The sequence below is a fragment of the Saimiri boliviensis genome, chromosome 16 (genome assembly GCF_048565385.1).
Source record: "Saimiri boliviensis isolate mSaiBol1 chromosome 16, mSaiBol1.pri, whole genome shotgun sequence".
NCBI lineage: Eukaryota > Metazoa > Chordata > Mammalia > Primates > Cebidae > Saimiri > Saimiri boliviensis.
In genome coordinates this window covers 67,312,306-67,337,055 of record NC_133464.1, presented here as the reverse complement: position 1 = coordinate 67,337,055, position 24,750 = coordinate 67,312,306, and the positions used below count along the sequence as shown (strand labels likewise).

The following is a 24,750-nucleotide window of genomic DNA, read 5'->3' as shown; positions in this document are numbered from 1 at the left end:
ATTATATAAAAGTAGGGATACCTGGTGGTATCCCTAGACATAGAGTAAACTGAAATTATTATATAAAAGTATGTTTACTTTCAAATGTTACTTGGGTGAATCTTCTGTTAAACAATGTAGTTTAGAAGACACACATGAATATTATATGCTTAAAGTCAGTTTATTCCATAGATTTAAATGAATTTCTGAAAATTTTTGTTCAAGAATAATTTTTCATTTCATTCTTTTCCTATAGGAATGAACATTACTGTGCTAAGGAGCCAGTGTGATGCTGCTTCCCAGACGGTTACTGGTCATCATTTAGAAACCCATGATTTAAAGATTCTCATTGGCTCTGGGCAGCAGAAGTCACTGGCTAAACCCTCAACTTCCTCAATGAATGTTCTGGGACAGAAAGAACTGCCTTCTGTGAAAACTTCAGTCACAACATCAATTTCAGAGCCTTGGACCCAAAGGAGTTTCTATAGGTCATCTAATGCTTCAGATAAAGACATTGATTTACAGAAAACATTTTTTTCTTCTTCTCCTGCCTACTCATCTGAATCAGAATGTTCAAGTCCAAGTCCTGTTATTTTCTTGGATGAAGAGGGATATCAAAAAAGCTTAAAAGCAAAACTTGAGCTGCCTAAAATTCCTGTGACGAAAGATGATATTGAAGATTCAGACTCAGAAGTAAGTGAATTTTTTGATAGTTTTGATCAGTTTGATGAACTAGAACAAACTTTAGAGACTTGCCTGTTTAACAAAGATCCCGTCATCAGGAAGTCTTCGCAGAAGAAAGGGCACAAACGTGGAAAATCATGTATGAATCCTCAAAAATTCAAGTTTGATCGTCCAGCTCTCCCAGCTAATGTTAGAAAGCCAACTCCGCGTAAACCAGAATCTCCATATGGTAACCTGTGTGATGCTCCAGATTCTCCTCGCCCAGTGAAGGCATCAGGGGAAGATAGTGGTTTATTTAGTCCTATTCGATCCTCTGCTTTTAGTCCTCTTGGAGGCTGTACTCCAGCTGAGTGTTTTTGCCAAACAGATATTGGTGGAGATAGGATTCATGAAAATCATGATTCTGTTTATTACACCTATGAAGATTATGCAAATAGCATTTCATGTGAAGTATTAGACTCAGTTCTTCGTACCCAGCATACTAATGCTCTGTCAAATATTGATAGTATTAAACATGGAGAAAATAAAACTGTAACTTTTAAGCATGGAAACCTTGATCAAAAAAATAAATCTAAAAATAAATCCTTAATGATTAAAGATAGCATTCAAAAATTTGCAGCAGATCTTTTGGAAAAAAGTTTTGGCAGTGCATTTAAAGACTTACAGAAAGGAGTCTCTTCATGTACCAATGCGTTGTGCCACTTAGCCATCAAATTGACATCATCTGTTTTTCAGATGGCATTTAATGAGCTGAAAAGGCAGCGTGCATTTTCACTGAAAGAACGTGCCATTAGTAGCCTGGCTAACTTTTTGGTGAGTGAAGCTTTATCAAATGCCTTAAAAGATTTACAGTATGTAAAGAAGCAGATATTCACAAACACAGTTGCTAGGTTTGCTGCAGATCTTGCTGAAGAGCTTGTTTTTGAAGGTATCATGGAAGTGTGTCAGTTTTCATATCCTCAAACGCCTGCATCTCCACAGTGTGGATCTTTTGACTTTGAAGACAAAGTAGTGAAGTCGTATGCAAAAGACTTGTCTGAATCTGTAATACAGGAAGCGTTCATTGAGCTATCACAAGTTGATGTGACCTTTACAACAAAGGCAGCAGTTAGTGTCTCTACAGATAATATCAAGTATGTGAGTGCAGAAAGTGTAGTGCCATCGACACAGGCCGTCACATTTTCCCCTTCTTTTCACAATCAAGCAATTATGGTGACAAAACCGGTGCAGGAATATAAAAAGGAATTCACAGTGCAGCAGGCCTTGTTTTGTACTTCTGGAATTGTTACTTCTATACCAGTGCCCTTGGCAGGAAGTGCCCTTCTCCCATATCATATTTCATCTACTGCATGTCAGGCAAAGGCTCTTCTATCATCTGATGATAGTAATTCAAATGGTGATTCTGCCCAAGTGCATATTGCCACAAAAAACAGAGAAGAAAAAGTGGCTTGTCTCAGAAATATTTGTTTACCTTCAGAACACAATCCAGGTAACACGAATGATTTTAAACCAACTAATGATGATATTGAAATGCAAAGTTCCTCCAAATTACCAAGTGATCCTGCAATTATTAGCAACTTTTCTGCAGCAATGGTGCATACAATAGTAAATGAAACTTTAGAGTCAATGACATCATTGGAAGTTACAAAAATGGTTGATGAGCATGCAGATTATTTAACTAAATCAGTAAAGGGGAAAACCCCTCCATTTTCCCACTGTGATGAAGCAGTGCTGGAATGCAGTGAAGCTAGCAGCAATAAGAACATGTTTGCTGACCAGTTATCTAAATCTATTATTAAACATTCCATAGATAAAAGCAAATCAGTGATCCCAAATATGGATAAAAAGGCAGTATACAAGGAAACCTTGCCTGTTCCTGGAGAAGAATCACAGTTGACACCGGAAAAGTCTCCCAAATTTTCTGAGTCTCACAGTCACTTAACTCACTGCTCACTTTCAGCTGGAAAAGATTGTGTTCCAGAATGTAAGGGTTCTGTGGCTCATGGATCTTCCTTAGAGATGCTGCCGTCTTGTCCAGCTGTGACAGGTCAGAAACCTGACTTAAAGGAACTTGATAAGGATCAAACACTGAAAAAGCAAAACTTGAATAATACATCACTTGAACCCTTGTCTTTTGGACAGGAAAACCCTTTCCCTCATTCACATACTTTCTCATCTACAGCACTTACCTGTGTAGATGGTTTGCATGTAGAAGATAAACAGAAAGTCAGGGACAGAAATATAATACCTGATACTCCTCCATCAACTCCTTTAGTACCATCCCAGGCTAGTTCTGAATGGGATATCAAGAAGTTAACCAAAAAGCTCAAGGGAGAATTAGCCAAAGAGTTTGCACCTGCTACACCACCTTCTACTCCGCACAACTCATCTGTTGGTAGTTTGTCTGAGAATGAACAAAATACCATAGAAAAAGAAGAGTTCATGTTGAAACTCATGCGATCTCTTTCTGAAGAAGTTGAAAGTAATGAAAGTGGAGAGCTCCCAGAAGTGGATGTGAAGTCAGAGCACTCGGGGAAGAAGGTTCAGTTTGCAGAAGCATTAGCTACACACATCCTTTCTCTTGCAACTGAAATGGCAGCTTCCCATTTAGATAGTAAAATAATTCAAGAACCCAAGGTTAAAAGCCCTTGCTTAAATGTGCAAAGTCAAAGAAGTGTCTCGCCTACTTTTTTAAACCACTCAGATGAAAATTTGAAAATATTGTGCAATTTTGCAGGTGATATGGCAGCAGAAGTCATTACAGAAGCTGAGAAAATCACAAAAGTCCGAAGTTGTATGCTTTTCAAGCAAAAGAAGAACAGTTGTCATGCCGATGGTGGCCAAGATTATAAAGTAGAAGAGAGGTTGGATTTGGAGGCTGTAGCACACCCAAGAGAAGTGGATTCGTTTATTCTTTCATTACCACCAAGTTCTTGTATGTCAGGTCTCACATATAGGTATCCCAGCTGTGAAAGTGTGACAGATGAATATGCAGGTCACATTATCCAGATACTAAAACAGGAAGGTGGTAATAGTGAGTTGATAATGGATCAGTATGCAAATAGACTTGCCTACCGATCTGTTAAATCAGGATTACAGGAAGCAGCTAAGACAACCAAAGTGCAGTGCAACTCAAGAATGTTCCCTGTGCCAAGCTCACAAGTGAAAGCAAACAAGGAACTGTTAATGTTTTCAAATAAGGAACACCACCAAGAGGCAGATAAAAAAAGACAAAGTAAAAGAAATGAAGGTTACTTTTGCAAAAATCAACCTTTCGAAAGGACCCAGGATCCATGTAGAAATGAGTGCTCTGAACTGTATACTTTTTCAACTTCTCTTGCTCACAGCATAACAAAAGATGCTACAGAAGAGCTGACAGCTTCTCTAGTTGGCCTACCAAAATCCTTAACAGATTCTTGCTTGTTTGAAAAATCTGGATGTGAAGAAGATAACGAGTGTCATGTTAAACCAGAATTGCCTAAGTCTCTTCAGCCTCCTTCACAAAGTCACAGGTTTTACCACAGCGCTGGCAGCTTAAATGGATATGGTTGTGGAGAGAATGTTGTTCAAGCTATAGAACAGTATGCCAAAAAAGTAGTGGATGACACTCTAGAGCTAACTCTAGGATCTACAGTGTTCCAAGTGTCTGAGACCACAAAATCAGCAGACAGGGTCACTTATGCAGAGAAGTTGTCACCTCTTATAGGTCAAACTTGCAGATATTGTGACCTTAAAGAACTTCACAATTGCTCTGGAAATTCATCTCAGCACTTTTTCAGACAGGGTTCTCTCCCTGGTAGTAAGCTAGCTTCAAATCCAAAATTTAGCAGCCGCTCTCCAAAATCTAGGATTTTTCATCTCGATGTCCCTCAGATTCATGTTAATCTTGATAAGAAGGCAGTGCTTGCTGAGAAGATAGTTGCTGAAGCCATTGAAAAAGCTGAGCGAGAGCTGAGCAGCACTAGCCTGGCAGCCGACAGTGGGATCGGACAGGAGGGTACCAGCTTTGCTGAAAGCCTTGCCACAGAAATCATGACAGCAGCTGTCACAAATGTTGGACATGCTATTAGCAGGTGAGTTTCACATTTCTTTTGGTCATTAACAATAAATAAAAAGTTAAATGTGATCCTATGTCTTAGGTCCTGTTCAGAAAGGTATTATTTTTAAACAAAAATTTTCCCTATTGCCTATATGTATTGTTTCATATCCTGCATTACTTGTATATATTTTGGTCTCCTGTTCCCTTTTGAGGGAAGGTGTTACTCATTTACGTAGTTGGAAGATGAGGGTTGGAGAAGATAATCACCTTGTCCAAGTTCATAGAGCTATGAAGTAGGTAAAGTTGAATTAAATAGCTGGAGAATTTTATGTAGTAGTCCCCTCTTATTCTCAGTTTTGCTTTCCTCAATCTGAAAATATTAAATGGAAAATTCCAGAAGTAAATGATTCGTAAGTTTTAAGTTGCATATTCTGAGTAGTGTGATGAAGTCTCATGCCGTCTGACTCACGATGTGAGTTACCCCTTTGTCCAGTGTATCCACACTGCATGTGCTGTCCACCTGTTAGTCACTCAGAAGGCATCTCAGTTATCAGTTCCACAAACCTAGTATGTACAGGGCTTGATGCTGTCTGCAGTTTCAGGCATCCACTGGACATCTTAGATCATATTCCCCATGAATAAATGGAGACTATTCTGTAGCAAATATAGAGTATTACCATATTAGTTTACTATTCTGAGATTAAATTTTTGTATACCTTTCTTCAATCACAAAAGTAAGTTTTCTTATAAAGACCATTGTTTAATCAAACTTCCCTGGGGAAGAAAGCAAAAATTCTTTACATACTTAACAGCATTTCTCTTGATCAGTTCACAGTCGAAGGGACATTTCTTTCTGACAGTCCTACAGTGTCCTGTTTTTCAGTAGTTGACTCTTGTGCTCAGTGATTCTTTTTTTTTTTTTTTTTTTTTTGAGATGGAATCTCGCTCTTTTGCCCAGGCTGTAGTGCAGTGGCACAATCTCAGCTCACTGCAACCTTTGCTTCCTGAGTTCAAGTGTTTCTCATGTCTCAGCCTCCTGATTAGCTGGGATTACAGGCACCCACCACTATGTCCAGCTAATTTTTGTATTTTTAGTAGAGACAGGGTTTCACCAAGTTGACCAGGTTGGTCTCGAACTCCTAACCTCAGGTGATCTACTCTCCTCAGGCTCCCAAAGTACTGGGATCACAGGCATGAGCCACCACACCCATCCATGCTCAGGATTCTATAATAACAACTTAGTGTTTTTCACTTTAAATATTCTTTGTCCCTGAGAAGACATCAGGACCAACTTGTGTTATTAGTTGACAGGATGTTTGTAAGTCTTCTGGAAAGAGAAAATGCTTTAAGTTGAGGTGGAATTTAATCAAGTCACATGATATTCCAGGTTTTTTAGTAGCTTCTGTCAAAGCCATGACATGGACTGCCTCTTTTCTTACCCATCTTAAAATAGGGAGAAACAGTTTGCAGAATTCTTGAATCCAGTTGTTCCATAGCATCTACTTGAGATGAGAGATGCTGTAGGTTTCTGGTGGACTAGGAGAGGTCTCTATTTGCCCTAATCAGGCAGCCGCCTTTCTCCTAGACCAGCAATTGGCAAACTACAGTCTGTGGGCCAAATGTGGCCTACTGATTGTGTATGGACTGCAAGCTAAGAATAAATTTCATATTTTTTTTAATGGTTGAAAAAAATCGAATGGTATTTTGTGACATGGAAATTATATGAAATTCAAATTTCAGTATTTATAAATAAAATTTTATTGGGACACAGCCATGCTGATTCATTTGCATATTGCTATGGCTGCCTTTGCACTACAATGGCAGTCGCGTAATTGGAACAGAGGCCACATGACCAGTAATGCCTGTGTACTTCCTATCTGGCCTGTATTAGTTCATTTTCATATTGCTATAAAGATACCACCTGAGACTGAGTAATTTATAAACAAAGGAGGTTTAATTGACTCGCAGTTCTGCATGACTGGGAAAGCCTCAGGAGACTTACAGTTATGGCACAAGGCAAAGGGGAAGCAAGTACCTTCTTCACAAGGCAGCAGGGGAGAGAGAAAGAGAGAGAGAATAGAGGAGCTGTCAGACACATTTAAAACCACAGCTCTCATGAGAACTCCCTCACTGTCTCGAGAACAGCATGGAGGAAGCCATCCCCATAATCCAGTCACCTCCCATCAGGTCCCACCCTGGGGATTACAATTTGAGATGAGATTTGGGTGGGGACACAGAGCCAAACTATATCATGGCCCTTTATTGAAAACAATTGTGAACCTCTGTCCTAGATCCATGTTTTCTTTTTTCACTACATACTAGTTCTTAGTATGATGATAAACATCAATGGTTAATATTCTCATGAATAGATAATAAATTAGGTCTTTTTACAATTGAAATAATTTTCCTCATACAGGTCATGCCAGGCTGTTTTACTTTTTACTCCTCCTCAGTCCAGTCCTGTCTGCCCTACACCCCCATCCCCCTTTTCCTCCCAGCCTTGTGGAGGAAAAGAGACTGTCCTCTAGATTAAAATGTTTAAGACATCACTCTCGGGGCTAGCAAATGCCTTTGTTATTGATTTTCTCAGTTATTTCCACTTTTCATTCTTGGAGTTGGGTGAGTAGACAGCCCCTAAAGTTCTTCCTGTAAGCCAGTGCTGTCCAATTTCAGCTTTTTATTAAGACTGCTGTAATTCTTTCCTGCTTCTCTTCTTTTCATAATAATTGTGCTAGGGTTCTATAAGCGCTGACTAAGGAAAGGAAAGTTGACTGTAGTGTGTAGAGTTTACTGTTTTAACATTTTTTTATTTCTAAAGTTAAATTTGTCTTTCAAGCTGAAAGGAGATTCATTCAGATCAATTCTTTAAGGTGTTATTTTGATTATTTCACCTGATCTCCCTTTTTTGTTTGATTCATGAACATGACCATAAATATTTCACAAAGCTGTAGTGAACAGAGAGGTGGCATGTGAATGTCAAATGGGGAAATTGTGTGCTGGTACATTTTTATTTATTTTTGTTTCTTTGTAGAGACAAGATCTCACTGTGTTGCTTAGGCTGGTCTTGAACTCATGGGCTCAAGCAGTCCTCCCACCCTAGCTTCCCAAAGTGCTCGGATTACAAGCATGAGCCACTGTGCCTGGCTGATAGTGCCTTTTTAGGTGACAAAACAATTATATTCTAAGCTATGATTCTGGGCCAAAATAACCTCACAGTCATTAAAAACTCTTATCTGGACCTCATCCTTTGGGTCATTTCAGCCAAAAACCATGAGAAAGTGGCACATACTAGGAAAAGTATTCAAAAAAAACAAAGGAATGCTCTCTTGTGGTTTAGAACTATAATGTACCTACACTTGGAATGTTCAGTATCATCCTGTATCTTATGAAGTTAGAATAGCTGAAAACTTGGGGGCAATTTAGAGGCTATTCTGGGGATACAGAAGTAAATAAAATAGGCAAAAATCAGCATTCTCTTGGAGTTTATGTTATAGTGGAATAAGACAATAGGTAAGTAAAATATATTGTATGTCACATGGTGATAAGTGCTTTGGGGAAAAAAAATCAAGCAAGGTAGGGAGTTAGAGAGTGCTCATGTTGATGGTGGCAGTGGCCATTAGGGCTGATTTACAGTTTTGAATAGGCAGCAAGGGAAGCAATACAGGCAAAGTAATATTTGAGCCAAAAACCAAAGGCAAAATGAGAATAAGTCATGTGGGAGTCACAGAGAAGAGCATTCCAGGCATAGGGGTGGGACTGTGCATGTCTGGGAAACATCGGAGAGGCATGTGTTGCTGAAGTGGGAGGAGTGGGCCAGGGATAATAGTAGGATTCAGGTGGATGCTTTAAGAAGGGAGAGGGAATATGTTTTAAGGATTTGGACTCTTACTTATATTGGTGAGAAGCCATTGGAAGGTTTTGATCAGAAGATTAACATTTTTTCTTTTTATGAAAATATCACTTTGAACTACTTTGTTGAACATAAAATATAGTGGGGCAATTATAATAGTTGAGCATTGAATATACTTTTTTGTGGTGATGGAATAAAAAATATAAATGCCTCTTATTGAAAAAAATGAAAGGGGTTATGAGCTATGCTCAAGAGATTTGGTTAGTTTGAATATAGGCTTTTTTGACAATACTAGGATTTCTTGAACTACTTTTTTGTTCTTAAAGCCAGAAGGAGACTCCTGTAGTATAAATTAGTGTTTTAAAAGCAGATGATAAACTTAGGAACTTGTACTCCTCCATAGTATCCCAGTTGAAAAATGAACTGCTTTAAATAGAATTTAGAGAAATAATTCCCTAGGGATATAATTCCCTAGATCCATAGTAGATTAACAAGGTAAGTTAGGGCTGTTGGTGGGCACCTCAGTTAACTTTGAAATTAATACGCTATCCTACGTTCTCTTTATTGGCAGACTCAAAGGATTACGTGAACCACTGGTCTGACTCTGAATACCATTTCTTGTTTTCATCGTCTTTATCATCAAATTGGTAGTCTTGTAAGTTCAGAATCTGGGATGCCTTCAACTTGATTTTTGTTTTCTTTTTTTCTTCTTTTTAGTTCAAAAGAAGTAGAAGACTTTCAGTTAACCGAGTCTTTTAGTAGCCAGCAGATGAACCTCAGTATTGGTGATGACAGCACTGGTAGCTGGTCCAATTTAAGTTTTGAAGATGAACACCAAGATGAAAGCAGCAGTTTTCATCATCTAAGTGAAAGGTAACTACACTTTTGCATATAATTGTGTGGTTTAGGTCCTCAGATCTCAGAAGTGAGCCATAAATTTACATTATTATTTAAAAATTCTAAATTTGAAAATCTACTTTTGTAGATTTTTAGTATTTTATTATTCACAATGAATTTTTTAATTGTTTTTAACACTTATTTAATAATTAGCCTAGCTAATTTTCTTTGGGTGTGCCAATAGTTGATTTGAAAAATATTGCATACATTTAATTTTGTGCCTTTTAAGCTTTTCCTGAACTTTTATGAACTTCTGATGAGAATTTTTTTTTTCACTTTAAAAAGGGTGATTTTTTTTTTCTTTACAGAACAAGAAAAACGACAGTTATCTCTAAAAGCCATCAAAATAGGCCTGTAATTTTCCTGATATTAGTTAAAATAATATCTTTTTGGTGGGGCGAGGATCCTTATTTGTCCTGCTGTTAGGAACAAAATGACCTGGAACACTTAGACTTGAATGATTGAAAATACATAAGTCAAAGCCATTATAAAAATGTGATTTTGTATAGCACAAGGCACCTCATACATAACTTTTATTAGTTAACTTTGTTCAAAACAGTGGTGTTTGAAATACTGTATTAATTATGAGACAGTTGTTTGTTAAAGTCTTAACTGCTACCTAAAGGCATTTCTGACTAACCTATAAAATTCTATAAAATCTTTATCTTTTCTGTAATTGCTTTATCTTTTCTGTAATTGTATTTTATGTTCAACAAAGTAGTTCAAAGTGATGTTTTCATAAAAAGAAAAAATGTCAGTCTTTTGATCAAAACCTTCCAATGGTTTCTCACCAATCTGAATTAAGAGCCCAAATCCTTAAACTGATAACTGGAAATAATAGATACCATTTGTAGTGGAGTCATGAGGGAGGAAAGTGTTCTCAGCATACTTGCAGTTTCAGGCATGTATCAAAGGACCTGTGAACCATCAGTTGAACTTAGCTCTTGGAAATGGCAAACTAGGAGTGGGAGGGAAGGTGACAGTTGGAAGAGGGAATGAGGTAGCATAAGGAAAGGAAATGACTTTTCACCTGATAGGAAACTTCATCTTGGGGGATTTTGTTTGATGCTTGGATTAACCTGGAAATAGTAACATGTTTATAAAGTGTCTATTTCCTCATAGTTTATTACAGTGCTACATAAACCACCAATATTTCTCAAAATCTGGGTCCCAAAAGACAGTGTTTAAAACTGGTAGAAGCAAGTGGGGGTAATGTCACAAAGCATAATTTGGCCCTTTTCCATAGCTTTATCTAGAAAAGGGTACTAACATTTAGTTTGTTCTCCCATTTCGAGAAACACAGGCTTCTAGAATTTCACTGGGGTTGACATTGTTGTCTAGGAATTCCTGGTGTTAAAATGGGAGGCCTAGCTGTAGGTAGAGGCTAGCAGCATTAAGAGGACTTGTAATCAGCTGAACAACTCTCTGCAGAATGTTTTCTAATTTAATGAGAAAAAAGGTGTTGTCTTACCATTTTCTGTCCTTGGTTCTGTTCTCTTTAACGTTATTTATTAATGATGTGGAATACTCATTTGTGGATAATTCAACACAGGCTGAAAAAGTAATCCCATTAACAGAACAAAGGTTAAAAAGACCAAATCATGCTGAGGCTAAAATAATTATGTTTAACGTGGATAAATGCATTTTGGTGCAGAAAATTAATGATTACTATTTGAATTTAAGTGGGGAGCAAACCTGGCTTGATAGCATTTTGTCAGAAAAAGACCTGTGTTTCCATTTACCACAATTGTAATTTGACCTAATATAATGCTTCATGGCATTAAGGTTCTGGCACAGAGAAAAAGATAGTGGGGTCTCATCCAGGATTGGTGGTGTGCTTGTTGCATATACAGTTTTCAGGGTCCCACCTCCAGAGATGAAGGTTTATGAAGTCATGGAGGGTTCTGAGAATCCTCATGCTTGATAAGCACCACAGATGATTTCCTTGCAGGTGATTCAGAGACCGAACTTGAAAATATATTGATTTACAAGATATGTGGCATCTTTTGATGACAATTGCTATAGATACTGTACTTTTCTGATTTTCTGTTCTGCTACAGAGATCAAGGTAGGAGATAAAGACTTTGGGGATTTGGGCTGGGCGTGGTGGCTTATGCCTGTAATCCCAGCACTTTGGGAGGCTGAGGTTGGCAGGTCACGTGTGGTCAGGGGTTTAAGACCAGCCTGGCCAACATGGTGAAACCCCCTCTCTACCAAAAATATAAAAATTAGCCAGGTGTTGGGGCAGGTGCCTGTAATACCAGATACTTGGGAGGCTGAGGCAGGAGAATTACTTGAACCTGGGAGGTGGAGGTTGCAGTGTACTGAGATTGCACCACTGCACTCCAGCGTGGGTGACAAAGTGAAACTCCATCTCAAAAAAGAAAAAAAAAAGATGACAATTTGGAAACACCTTGCATCGTCATTATAAGCAGGAAGTTCAGTGGAGAGTAACGACTAAACACTAATTTCAGATTTTCAGAAATGTTTAGGACTGTATAATTATTTGATCAGAAAAGAACTGGTTTCTGTCTGTGACTGTCTTAAATATTTCAGGTAGTTTGTTATTCTCTTAGGAGTTATGAATTATATTAGGTTAAGAGATGGGGCCGGATTTACAGAATGTTTCAGATAATTTTTGTGAGGTGTATCAGAATTGAGACCAGTCTTACTATGGCTGAAAGCTACAATAAAGCATCTCAGTACTGGACCACTGAAGTACTTATACCACTGGTTGGAGGGCGTAAGTACTCCTTTGCTAGACATAGGATATATGAAAAGACATAAAAGAAAGTGATGGAAGCAGTATAGTGTTTCAAGAATGAAGTAGGAAGACTCTTAAGTGAAGAAATTAAGTTTTTTCAATGTTGGATTTATGTAGGGTGATCATACTCCCCACTTAGGATAGTTTGACTTTTGCCGTTCTGCTGTAATTAATTATTAATGGTGACATCTTTCATTTTTAAAAAGTGTCCTGGTTAGATGAAAAATGTATATAGTCACCTAGTTAGAAGGGCATTTTATAAAGAATGACTTCAAATACCCATTTGGAGGCACAAAGAGGCAGGTGGGGGGATAAGGTTAGAGGGATTTTGAATTTTTATTCTTTGCTTTGTTTAGCTGTTTTTTTAAATGTTTATGTAATATGTAGGTGATGGATTTGTATTATTAAGTGGAAGAATTATTGTGATAGGTAGAAAAATTTTGTATTTTTTTCTTTGTTATAATCATCCTATTAATGGAAGTAAATAGAGTGTTTGAAATGATTAACTTTCTTTTTCTTCTTGACTCACAGCTGTCTGTCCATTCTTTATTTGTATATTTTCTCACTTTTAGTTTATCTGACAATGAACTACATGGGTTTTAATGATTTTATAATAGAGCAATATTTGTTTGAACATATTTTAAAAAGACCATGCTCAGTTTTAACTTTTATTCTCTAATACCTTGTAGTTTGTGACAGTTTGATTATGTTAGAGTGAATATGACTATGTAAATTATTTAAGATTGCTTGGAAGTGTTTTGGAACTTGAAGTAATCACCTTTTCTTGGTAGCCATAACAGAATTCACTGATGTACATAAAATCATTTTACATTTATTTTTTTAGAACCAAAAGTTTGGTTTGTATAAATATTAATTTTTATAATTGCCTAGCCTAAATATTGGGGAAAATGCTGTTTATCACTGCAAACTAATGTGCTTACTAATGATTTTAATAATTAGGAATGATTAGAGTTTTTAAATTGCATGTGAAGGTTTTAATCTGAAAATTTGAATTTAATTTTATTTCTGAACAAGGTTGCTTTTTTAAAAAGTTGCTTTGCTGCAGTTTCAGAAAAAACCTGCTTTCTTCTTCAGTTGATTAGGTAGTGTAAGAAGTTATCTGTGTGTGGCATTAGTGACTGGCCAACCAGACAAGCATATGCTTGATTAAGCCTTGGCTATTCTAGCTTCATTCTGAAGAAAATTTATGATATTTGCCATCTACAAATTATACGTAATATGTGAAATGCAAATAATTGACATAATAGTATTTTAAAGTCTGAAAGCATATTTTCTCCAAATAGTTAGAAAAGGTCTGTTTGGTCTATGTCTTAGAGCCTACTGTCCCATCTTCGCCTTCCCCCACATCCCCTCACCCAAACCTGTCACTGCTTTCATTATCTAGAGACCTGAGAGAATGTTAACCTATTTTTTTTAAACTTTATCCAAATGAAAGGGTATTAGCGTTTCACAAATTGTATTTCAAGACAGTCCTAAGACATTAATTTTTCTGTGAAACTTACTACTTCATGCATTTATTTGCTGTCCTAAAAGCCATTGTGTTAATCTGTAAAATGTTAAGTTTAGATAATTTTCATGATCTATTGAGAAGTGAGACAATCCAGAATCTCTGAACTTGTCAGGCACCTTTTAGAGTAGCAGCGATGATCTCTGTCCACTCTGTGGATGTTCTCCTTCGTTGTGGCATCTTCAGAACATCTGCAGTTATCAAGGACAGAGGCTGTTCCAAGGAAAACAAAGGTCTTCTCTACTATTCATTTTCTAGTTCAGCTCTGTTCTTTTCTTCCTCTGGCAGTAATGGTAACAGCAGTAGCTGGAGCAGTCTTGGTTTAGAAGGAGATTTGTATGAGGACAATTTATCCTTTCCAACATCAGACAGGTTGGTCCAGTCTAGAAACTTAAAAACTGATGAGTCTGTCACCACTAATGCATGATGTCATATTCTTCAAAGAATGTGGGTTACAGTGCCAGTATGTATCAACCTGCTTTTCTCCTACATTTTTACATGATTCTGCTTGACGAATTCACATCTAATGAAAAAATTCAACTATGCTAAGATATGACTGACATCTAATTGCAAAATGTGTCACTGTTATGCATGTGTTGCTCTGCTTGCTAGTCTTCATTCTACCAGTTATTTCATTCCAAAGAGCTTGCTTCCTACAGGATTTCTGTCGAGGTTTTTTTTTTTGTTGTTATGTTTTATTTTTGTATGTGATTTTATTTTATATATAAGAAAAGTGTAGGTGAAAAGTGTTTTTACTGTATTAAAAATATATATAAATTGTATCAGATAAATTATTAGCAAATAATTATTCCGGCATTCTATGATACTCCAGTGCTATATTAAATTAGTAGACTATTTCAACTTTAAATGGTTTTAAATTGAATATTATTATGAAATTACATGGCACCAGATATCATGGTAAGATAAGATTTCTTGGTTTTGTTAACTTTAGAAATCATTTGCAATTCAGATTTTAACGTGAAATGATGTGAGAAGCAAAGCTTCCTTTTTAATTGTCATTTCTCCCCTTTCTAAATGTCATATGTCATATGTAACATTCATTCCTTACCACATTTTTAAGAATTGTTTTGATACCATTATTAATTAAAGTGTTTTTTTTAACTGCTTCTGTTATTTTATTCATAAGTGATGAACCAGATGATAAAGATGAAGAGCAAGAGGATGAAGTAGAAGGTAATTGATGGTTTGTTTTTCAAAGTGTTGGCATGTCTTTTGTATAAGGTTTCCTAGAAGAATGTGTGTGCATTTTAATTAGATCGGCTTTGGGTTGTGTAAAACATTAGAAATCAAGGTATTCTTGAACTAGTTTTCTTTGTCCACTTTTAGATTTTTCATTTAGCAGTTTTATTTAATGCTACACTAATGAAATTCTCATTGGTATAAAGAAATACTGGGCAGGCGTGGTGGCTCATGCCTGTAATCTCAGCACTTTGGGTGGCTGAGGTGGGTGAATCAGTTGAGGCCAGGAGTTCAAGACCAGCCTGGCCAACATGATGATATCCCATCTCTACTAAAAATACAAAAATTAGTTGAGTATGGTGGCGGGTACCTGTAATCCCAGCTATTTGGGAAGCTGAGGCACAAGATTCACTTGAACCTGGGAGGCGAAGGTTGCAGTGAGCCAAGATCATGCCACTGCATTCCATCCTGGGTGACAGTGCCAGAGACTTTGACTCAAAAAAAAAAAAAAAGAATATGAGAATTATTTGATTATTTGAAAGAAATTTATTACAATCGCTCTGTATAATTATTTTCAAAATGTAAAAGCTAAAATTCTTAGTGGTAAGATAATCTGTTATAACCATGGCATATTACCTTTCGTAACATTTTCCATCCAAACTGGTAACTTGTAGAATTAGGGTTTTATATCAAACTTACATGAATCAGTAAGTAATATTTTTACTTATCTTGTTTAAAAGATATTTCTAAATTAATTCTTCTTCCCTCCCCCGGTTCTAGTCCTTCACTCAGGCATACACATATTTGAAGAAAATACTAAGATCCTTCCTTAATGAACATAGTTTCAAGTATATCAGTACTAGATATCATTTGCCACAGAGTTTTGGACCATGGTTTGTAATCCTTAATTCATATATTAGAATATCTGAGTAAATTTAGAAACTTTACTTTGAAGCTAAGTTTTCATTATATTCAGATGGTTGTTGAATTTTTTCCTAACAGACTTACTTTTTTCTTAATTTTGGAAATATCAATAATGTCTTCTATAAAGTGGCACATATAAATTAAAAATGTTTATACTCTCTGAGATACTTGTTTTTGAACTAGTGATTTTTAAAAAACTGCTTCTGTAGAAGTGGGCAAACAGAAAATAGATAAAAAGACTTACTCGAAATTTAGTTTATGACACCTGAATTTTTAGTCAGTTTAACACCTTGTTTAGGGAAATCACATCCCAATTTTTAAGCTGCAATCTTCAGACTAAAGACTGTTATTTTTTTAGTTTTAATAAGCCTCTGTAAGTATATATTCTTTACATAGCGCTTCTAGAAGTCAGTTTTTCTCATCAGATATAAAGTCAAAATAGGGCAATATTTTTAGTATTATTGATCTTTGATATTGAGATTTCCCCATTGCAATATTTGCTTCATTCTTGTTCACTAAAAAAGTGTTGACTTTGTTTATAAAAGTTGTATGCCTTTTCTCAGGTAACACCCATGAACAGAGTTAGAAAGGCTGTACATTGTATAAATGCATGTGGTATAAATGCATGTGGTAAGCATTCTCTAATGAACTAGCGATTGCTTAACTAGCTGTACTGAGGAATGATTAAGAAAAAAGAAATTAGTGACTTCTGTAAAGAGAGAGCCGTTTGGAGGTTCTTATAGACCAGGCAACCAGGTGTCCTGAACTGAGAAAACACCAGCAGTGCAAAGAATCAGTAGGGTAATTAGCTTTCAGCCCCCTGAGCTCCACAGGATTGCAAAATGGCCCAGAGACCATGTCTTGTACCATGGTATACCAAACCTGTTTTTGATTGAGAGTATTTGAGAGAGGGAAGGGAAAATACGATACATTTATTTTTAGAGAGTAACGTGGACCAAATCTTTTAAATTAAAAAATTAGGGACAACACAAATCCTAAAAATAATTAGTAGTGGTCTAGAATGGCCTGCAAACAGTAGCAGAGAATCAGAGACATCTATCAACAACCTTTCCATTACGGGTACATGTTGGCATGATGTCTGCCAACATGCCCTGGTGCTTACCTCTTGTAGTGTGTGTTGAGTAGTGGAGGGGTCCTGGTCTCAGCACTCCTTATTGCTCAGGTATCATTAAGCAACATGAATGTTAGATGCATAATATTGGCCCACAAGTCATTATTTCCATCAACAGAGATGGATCTTTCTTTGTGATGAAAACATAATTATCATACAGAAAGAAAATAAATTTGAGATAATCTTGATACCAGGAGTATACCAGAAAATTCCCTGATCTGGCTTTTGGTTGAATATGGCATTTTCCCTCCAGTTTTGTCTGAAGAGTGAAGTGATTAAGAGCATGGAGGCCAGGCATGGTGGCTCATGCCTGTAAACCCAGCACTTTGGCAGGTTGAGGCAGGCGGCTCATGAGGTCAAGAGATCAAGACCATCTTGGCCAACATGGCGAAACCCCATCTCTACTAAAAATACAAAAATTAGCTGGGCATGGTGGCGCGCACCTGTAGTTCCAGCTTCTCAGGAGGCCGAGGCAGGAGAATCGCTTAAACCCAAGATGTGGAGGTTGCAGTGAGCCGAGATTACACCATTGCACTCCAGCCTGGTGACACGGCAAGACTCTTGTCTCAAAAATAAAAAAACGTGGAGCCAGACTGCCTGTGTAAATGTCCTGGCTCAGCCACTTCCCCACTGGAACACTCTGGGGCATTTTTTGCCTCAGATCCCTCACCTGTACAATGGAGATGATGATAGTTTCTACCTCATAGAATAGTTGTATAGATTAAAGGAGTTTGTACATATAAAGAACTTTAGAACAATATTTAGGATAAAATATGTGCTGCACAAATGTTGCTGCTCTTCTTTGAGATTTTTCTTTTTATGTGTATGTGTGGGGTGGGAGTTTTTTTGTTTTGTTTTGTTTTTGTTTTTGAGAGAGTCTTACTCTGTTGCCCAGGCTGGAGTGCAGAGGTGCCATCTCAGATTACTGCAACCTCCACCTCCTGGGTTCCAGCAGTTCTTGTGCCACAGCCTCCTGAGTAACTGGGACCACAGGTGTGTGCCACCAAACCCAGCTAAATTTTCTATTTTTTGTAGAGATAGGGTTTTTCCATGTTGACCAGGCTGGTCTTTAACTCCTGGTCTCAAGTGATTTACCCACCTCATCCTCCCAGAATGCTGGGATTACAGGCCTGAGCCACCATGCCCAGCCTCATTTTTATTTTTATTGTAATGATAGCTTTACAAATTATGGCATTTATAGAACTTGAATTCAGTAATTAAAATGGTGGTTTATATTTTTGCAATTAATAAATGATCAAAGTTGTTCCTTTGTTTTACATTATTTTGCCCTTTTAAAGAAATATTTTAGTTGAGGTTATGGTGTGGTTAGGAAAAGATGGGATTTTTTTTCACCATTCATTTGAATCCTGAGAAAATATTTGTATCTACTTGACAACCAGAGTATTGAGAATCAAATTGATGAGTTTTACTTTATATTGTTTACATTTAAATATTAGGTTTAGGGCAAGATGGAAAGACACTGCTAATTACCAATATTGACATGGAGCCATGCACAGTAGACCCCCAGCTAAGGATTATTCTTCAATGGCTTGTTGCCTCTGAGGCTGAAGTTGCAGAACTTTATTTTCATGACTCTGCAAAGAAGGAGTTTATCCTAGTAAGTACCTACCTTATAGAGTGTGAGGATACATTTAACAGTATATGATGTTCTTGTCATGTGGTTGGTCTAACAAGATGCCTGGTGTTGGCAGAGTGGTTAAATGCTTAGGCTGTAGTGTTCAACAGTTTGGGTTCCGACATCAGCTCTGCCTCTTTCTAGCAGTATAATCAGAGGCAGTTCACCAGTCTGTCTCATTGCCCTTAACTGCACTATGGAAATGAATATAGAATCTACCTTACAGGGGTTTGTGAGGATTAACTATAATGTTAAAAAAAAAAATGCTTAGTCTAATGACTGACATAACACTATGCTCTCAAAGGTAGGTGCTATTAATAAGCATTGTGTGTGTTCCTATGGGGAAAAAAATGAACTATTCTCTGTATTTAATTGATTCATAATTGCACCTAGTAATTAATATGTCTCTTTCTCTGATAATCCAGTTTCATTCGCATGAGAAGCTGTCATAATCAAAAGCTGATAAAAGTTTAAACAAAATGCTTACTGTGTGCCAAGCACCTTATTAGTCAAGATTTTCAGTATGCAGTCTTAAGATTTTTGTTCCTCAATTTTCTTTATTAGAATTTTCCTTTTGGTGTGGTGGAAATATTCCAGTTGATTGTGGTGATGGTTGCATTCAACTTGGAGAACATACTAAAAGCCATTAACTAAGGCACTTTGGGTGAATTGTATATTGTGTGAATTTTATCTCAATAAAGCTGTTTTTAAAAAAGTTAAGCATATATATGTTACACAAAATTAAAGTAGTTTTTCAGAATTTAGCTTAACAGATCTTTCAAAACCTAAGAACTTTTATAGAACTTAGTAGAAAAAGAAATGAGCAAAGGCATGTCATGAGTGGTAACAACAAGATTTATTTAAACCTGTATTTATTTGTTTATTTTTGTTGTTGTTGTTGAAACATGAACATTCCCTAACTTAGAAAGCCATGTTTCCGTTGAGGCTAGAGTGTCTGTTCCAGAAAAATATCACACTATATGTTGTATATGTTGTGGAAGGAAAATCCACACCCTTTTATTAATCTTGATGTTGTCTTTATTATTTTATGTTCTAATTGAGGGTTTGGCAGTTGTATTTAGTTAGGTGAAGAATTTCATGTAGAAACTCAGCCTCTGCAAACCCGTGCAGACTATCCGCTTGGTGAGGTTTGTGGAGCTCTGTCTCCAGCGATCCCAAAGTGTCATTCTCTGGAGGAGATGTGTTTATATAGGGGAAGAGGGAAAATGTTTAGTTTGGGTAAAGGGGCGGTGGTTTAGAGGGGAAGACCTTGTTATAGCTAGGAAACAGTATTTAATTGTAAACAGCAGGATTCTTAGTTTCAGCTAATACTGAAAATAAAAATAAAAGCTTTGTTATAAAATGCCTTTTGGTTAATGTTTGACACATCTTTCTTTCTTAGCTTTCAAAACGGTTGCAAGAGAAAGGCTGGAAAGTGGGAGACCTCCTGCAGGCTGTGCTTCAGTACTATGAAGTGATGGAAAACGCTTCCAGTGAGGAGAGATGCAAGTCACTGTTTGATTGGCTCCTGGAAAATGCATAGAACAAACCCCAAACCAGTATATTTTAGTATTTGTTTGGGGAGGGGAACAAGCCAATAAAGATGATTAGGATAAAATTTGAGTAGTGAGTATTAACAGTGTAAGTCAATTGGGAGGGAAGTAAATATAGCTTTCTAAGCGCTTTGTGTTATCACTTGGTGTATATAGTTCATACTTTTGTAATCTCTGTCAAAATAACTATCTTCTATACACGTGTGTAGTGTGTCAAGACCCTAAGAACATGTAATTGAAGGAAGGTCTAACCATGGGGTGTTCAGGGGCACTGTCTGACCACATTCTTTTTGTATCCAAGTAGTGCTGCTAGAAACTGCACTGAAGTGGCTGAGGATAGGTTCCAGCGATAGAGTTATAATTTTAAGCTCCTTTGCAAACAAATAGTATCTAATTAATAACTAGTCTGACAGCAGAAAATAAAATTGAGGCTAATTTTTTAAAATTTCTAGTAGATTTTTGGTCTTTCTTTCCTGCTTTTAAAAATCAGTTTCATTTTCATAGTTCAGCTATTGGTGGCTTTATTTCCCCAAACTATTTAATTTCTTAGTAGAAATATTAGTATTTTAGGTTTCTATAAACACTGTAAGTGATAGTTTCCCCCATCCTTTCATCAAATAAGATTATTTGCCAATGTCGCCAGTCATTCTGGCATGAAAGTGATTTTGTGCGTGGCGGCGGAAGGGGCGCACGCGTGCGTGTGTGTATGTGTGTGTGTGTAAAGGAGTACTTGAACCTTGCTAATTTCTTCCCTCTTTTATTTTATTGTTTTCTTTTTAGAAACCCACTGTTAAAATTTAAAAAGGTGCTTTAAAATAAAATGTCTATAATGATTGTGCAGTAAGAATGCTTATTCCTCTTTTTGAACAGTTTTGGGTTCCCAACTTATCTTACAAGTGAAAATGTAAATTGTAAAACATGTTGGAATTTTAAAAATTAATGTTAATATGGAAATACATTTAGAGAAGCCCAATAGTTTTTATTGTTGGATTTTTGAAAAAACTGTCTACCAATAATGCAGCTTTTTTCTAGAAAAATTGGGATTTTTTTCCCCCTGATAAAATGTATGTACAGTATCTTGTCAAGTTCTCTGACATGATCTTTCTGGGCTCTACACTTCCTGCTAGTTTATCTCTAGACACTGCAAGTTGATGTGAATAGAGGACCAAGATGTATCTTGCTTTTGTCTCTCTCTCCCCTCCTCCTGACTCTCCCCAGCCATTCTCTCTTCCCTGCCCCTGTTCTTCCCCCCTCCCTCTGCTCTCTCCCTCCTCCCCCTACTGTGTCTCACCTCCCCACTATTCTTATTTACCTCCCCCCCGTGTCCTGTGTATGTGTGGGTGTGTGGTTGTGTGTAAATGTTGGTTTTTCCAGTACTGGATTTTGTAATCTAGGATAAATCACTTTTTGTGGGGACTTTGATTTTACTCCGTTGCATTTTCATTTTTTCTGAGCACTGACTGTTCTGAAAACTGCAGAAAATATAGAAGACATAGCGCCTGCCAGGGAATAGGGAATAAGGGCACTTGCATTAATGTGAATTAGAAATTGTGGTATAGAAATACATTTTATAATGAAAGATTCAAATTTGCTTTTTAGGAAAAAAAGCTAAAAGCTATTTAAATAGTTTGAGGTTACATTGTAGGTTTTGATTTTTCTCAATTTGAGATGCAGAAATAGAGCAAGCCTTAAATACCAAGTTTCCTGAAGTTTCTTCAAGTATTTTTTAAGGTGGAGAAATGCAAGAATTGTATAACCAGAATTGTTTCTGCCTTTAGCTTTTAAGAACTTGAGATGTGGCAGCACTGGACTGGGTTTTTAAATGTTAGGATGAAGAATGTTTGCTCTTGGTAATTATGAATTGATTATTATGTTTAGAATGCATTTTTTACAAGTCTAACTATCAAATGGTGTTTAGTAACTTGAGTGTATCAACAGCAAAAAAGAGTTCTGAATTTCTTTTAAAGTGATGATATATTATTTTGTAAGACTTTCGTGTTTGAAAATGTTTATTTCTGTTTATGGTGTAATAATTCTGGGATGAGGCTTTTCTGATTCCCTTTGCGTTTTGCTGGAGCTGTGCTGGCTTCAGCATTTCCATATTTAACCACTACATAATGACAGACCAGTTATTGGGTATTAGCATGTGTGATAATAATAGTGGAACTTCACATTTACATCAGTTCAGTGCAGGGGCATAGAGAAAAACATTAAATATTGGTGGATGTGAAAAGAAGTGTCAGTTAAAAATATAAAATATTAGCAGATGTGAAAAGTGTCAGACTTCCTCATATAGAGAAAAGAACTTTGAGTTTAGAGTAGTATCTTTTAATGAAGTATAATCTAAACTTAACTTTCTTTAAAAGCACTTTGTGGTTTTTCCAAAGATGTTCTAGATCTGTTTGGTTGCTCTGTAGTCAGTCAAACAGCTCTTTTGAAGACAACTCTCTTATTTTATTATAAATTGGCTTGATGTATTTATACTGTAACTTTGTAATATTGCTATTCTGTATATTTTGGCCCTTATGAAGTCTGTCTTACTCAAAACTGTTAAAGTTTTGATATGCATTGAGCTGAATTATCTGTTTACCAATTTGAAAACCTTCAAGTGATAATGTGGAAAAAAGTTAATGAGACCTCTGGTAAAGGTTTTCAGAATCTTGTTCACACCAAAATGTGGCAGTTCTTTCATCTTTTCCTAAGCCAAGTTAAAATTACATGTATATTTTTGGTGTTAAGGTTGATTTTTAAAATGCTTCCTGATTTATACAAAAGGAATGGTTCCTTTATAAATCACAGAAGAAAATGACAATATCTGTTGGGTGTTTGATACAATGTAATGGCATTACAAAACCTTTAAGAGGATTCATTTGGTGAGTATATATGATAACATCTTTACACTTTCAAAATTTTTCCACTTACCCTTTCCATTATTTGTTGTAAGTTAATTCAATTCATAATACTTTAGTTTTGCTCCAACAAGGGCTCTATGTTGCTGGTAAGAGAATTTACTTACCAAATGCACGACGTATAAAGATAGTTTAACCATCTGACTTTGACATTAGATGACTTTGACATGAGTGCACCTTTCCCAGATGCAGAATTTAACCTTGATTCTTCATCAGAGTCCAGATTTAAATGTCTACTTAATTATTTAGCTGATATTCTTCCACAATCAATATATTCAATTTCCCATCAGTATATCACTTTAAATTCTATGTTTTTCTAAGAAAACTTTCCATAAAAATTTTAAAAACTGAGGCATCCATACTCGGGGTGTAGGGAGAATACTTTGCATTTAAAAACCCTGTCCACCTGTCACCAGCACAAGAGAAGTCGAGCTTCAGTGAGAATTCAGAAAAATTGTACTAAAGTGAAATGCATTTTTTCTCATTTTCAGCAAAACTCCTCTAAGCATTTACTCATTTACTGTATTCCTGCCTGAAGATGTGCATACAGAATTAGTCACTTTTGTCACTTTATTTATTTATTTTTTTAACCATCTGTGTACATTCCTTTCATAGGGTAGAGTTGTAGTTCTAGAGGTTCTTATTTTGTTTTTGTTGTAATGTTTGAATACTATTTAATATCCGGTTTTAATATTGCTGGATTTGCTACCTTTGGTTACTTGTGCAGTGTTAAAAATAATCCACTTTCTTGTTTAACATGCCAGATACATAGCAAAAGCAGCTTGGAATAATTATAGCTGTTTATTTGGCTGTGCTTGGTTACTACATTATGATCTTGTACTGTGTAACAGTAACTCTTTTTTGCTCTTCAGTAATTTAATATGTTCACTTAACAAAATAGAAACTTTGAGGTGCACTAAAATTTTGTTTTAGCAGTGGCTCAAAAAATTTCAGAAATTACTTTTGTATTTATTTGCAATTAATTGTTCTTTTGTCTTACAATTGTTTAAGCCTGTGATCTTTCTTCTCCCAACTAAGAGTTCTTCAATAAATTTAAGAAATATCTGGTCTTGGTTTTCATTCTATAGTATCTGATTCGCTGCTGTGTACTTTGACGGAAAACCATGTAAGAGGACCTCAGTGCTGGATCACAGTTGTGAGAACAAGAGAAGTTAGAAATATTTTCAGCTGAACGCTCGAGTCTACCTACTTATAGATGCCCTGAATGAGGACATAGTGACTTAAAAGGCTGGCTGCCCAACCTGTTTTGTATTTAATGCAAAGCAGAATATTATTATTACCTTGAATATGAACATGGCTATGAAATTATTCTGTCCTGGTTTGAACATTTTTTCCATAGTACGACCTTACCTTTGTTAAACTATGTACATGAGATACTTAAAAGTTAGCTTTTATATATATATATATATATATATATATATATAAACTAATGGATTTGACTTTGTCTTAAGAATTGTTTTTTCTTTTAGAGCTTTTTAGAGCACTTTTAGGTGCACAGCAAAACTGGGTAGAAAATATAGAGCTCCCATATACCCTCTTCCCCCAGCCTCCTTCACTGTCAGCATGCCCTAAAGGAGTGGGACATTTGTTAGAATCTGTGGACCTACGTTAACACACATGCCATTATCCAGAGT

The 24,750-nt window shown here is 36.3% G+C and overlaps 1 protein-coding gene across 7 annotated transcripts in view; it reads left to right on the top strand.

Moving 5' to 3' along the window:
• Nucleotides 1-24,158, top strand: part of AKAP11 (A-kinase anchoring protein 11) — a 51,062-nt gene extending 26,904 nt beyond the window's left edge. For 6 of the 7 annotated variants that reach the window (XM_010344932.3, XM_039473316.2, XM_074387781.1 and 3 more), the window contains 6 exons: nucleotides 236-4,736; nucleotides 9,270-9,425; nucleotides 14,030-14,113; nucleotides 14,889-14,935; nucleotides 18,455-18,615; nucleotides 20,036-24,158. In XM_010344932.3, coding sequence (XP_010343234.3) covers nucleotides 236-4,736; nucleotides 9,270-9,425; nucleotides 14,030-14,113; nucleotides 14,889-14,935; nucleotides 18,455-18,615; nucleotides 20,036-20,176 — 5,090 coding nt within the window. In that variant the 3' untranslated portion in view covers nucleotides 20,177-24,158. The remainder of the gene's footprint in view (nucleotides 1-235; nucleotides 4,737-9,269; nucleotides 9,426-14,029; nucleotides 14,114-14,888; nucleotides 14,936-18,454; nucleotides 18,616-20,035) is intronic. The other variant, XM_074387782.1, reaches the window with a different exon arrangement.
• Nucleotides 24,159-24,750: the final 592 nt, after the last annotated feature.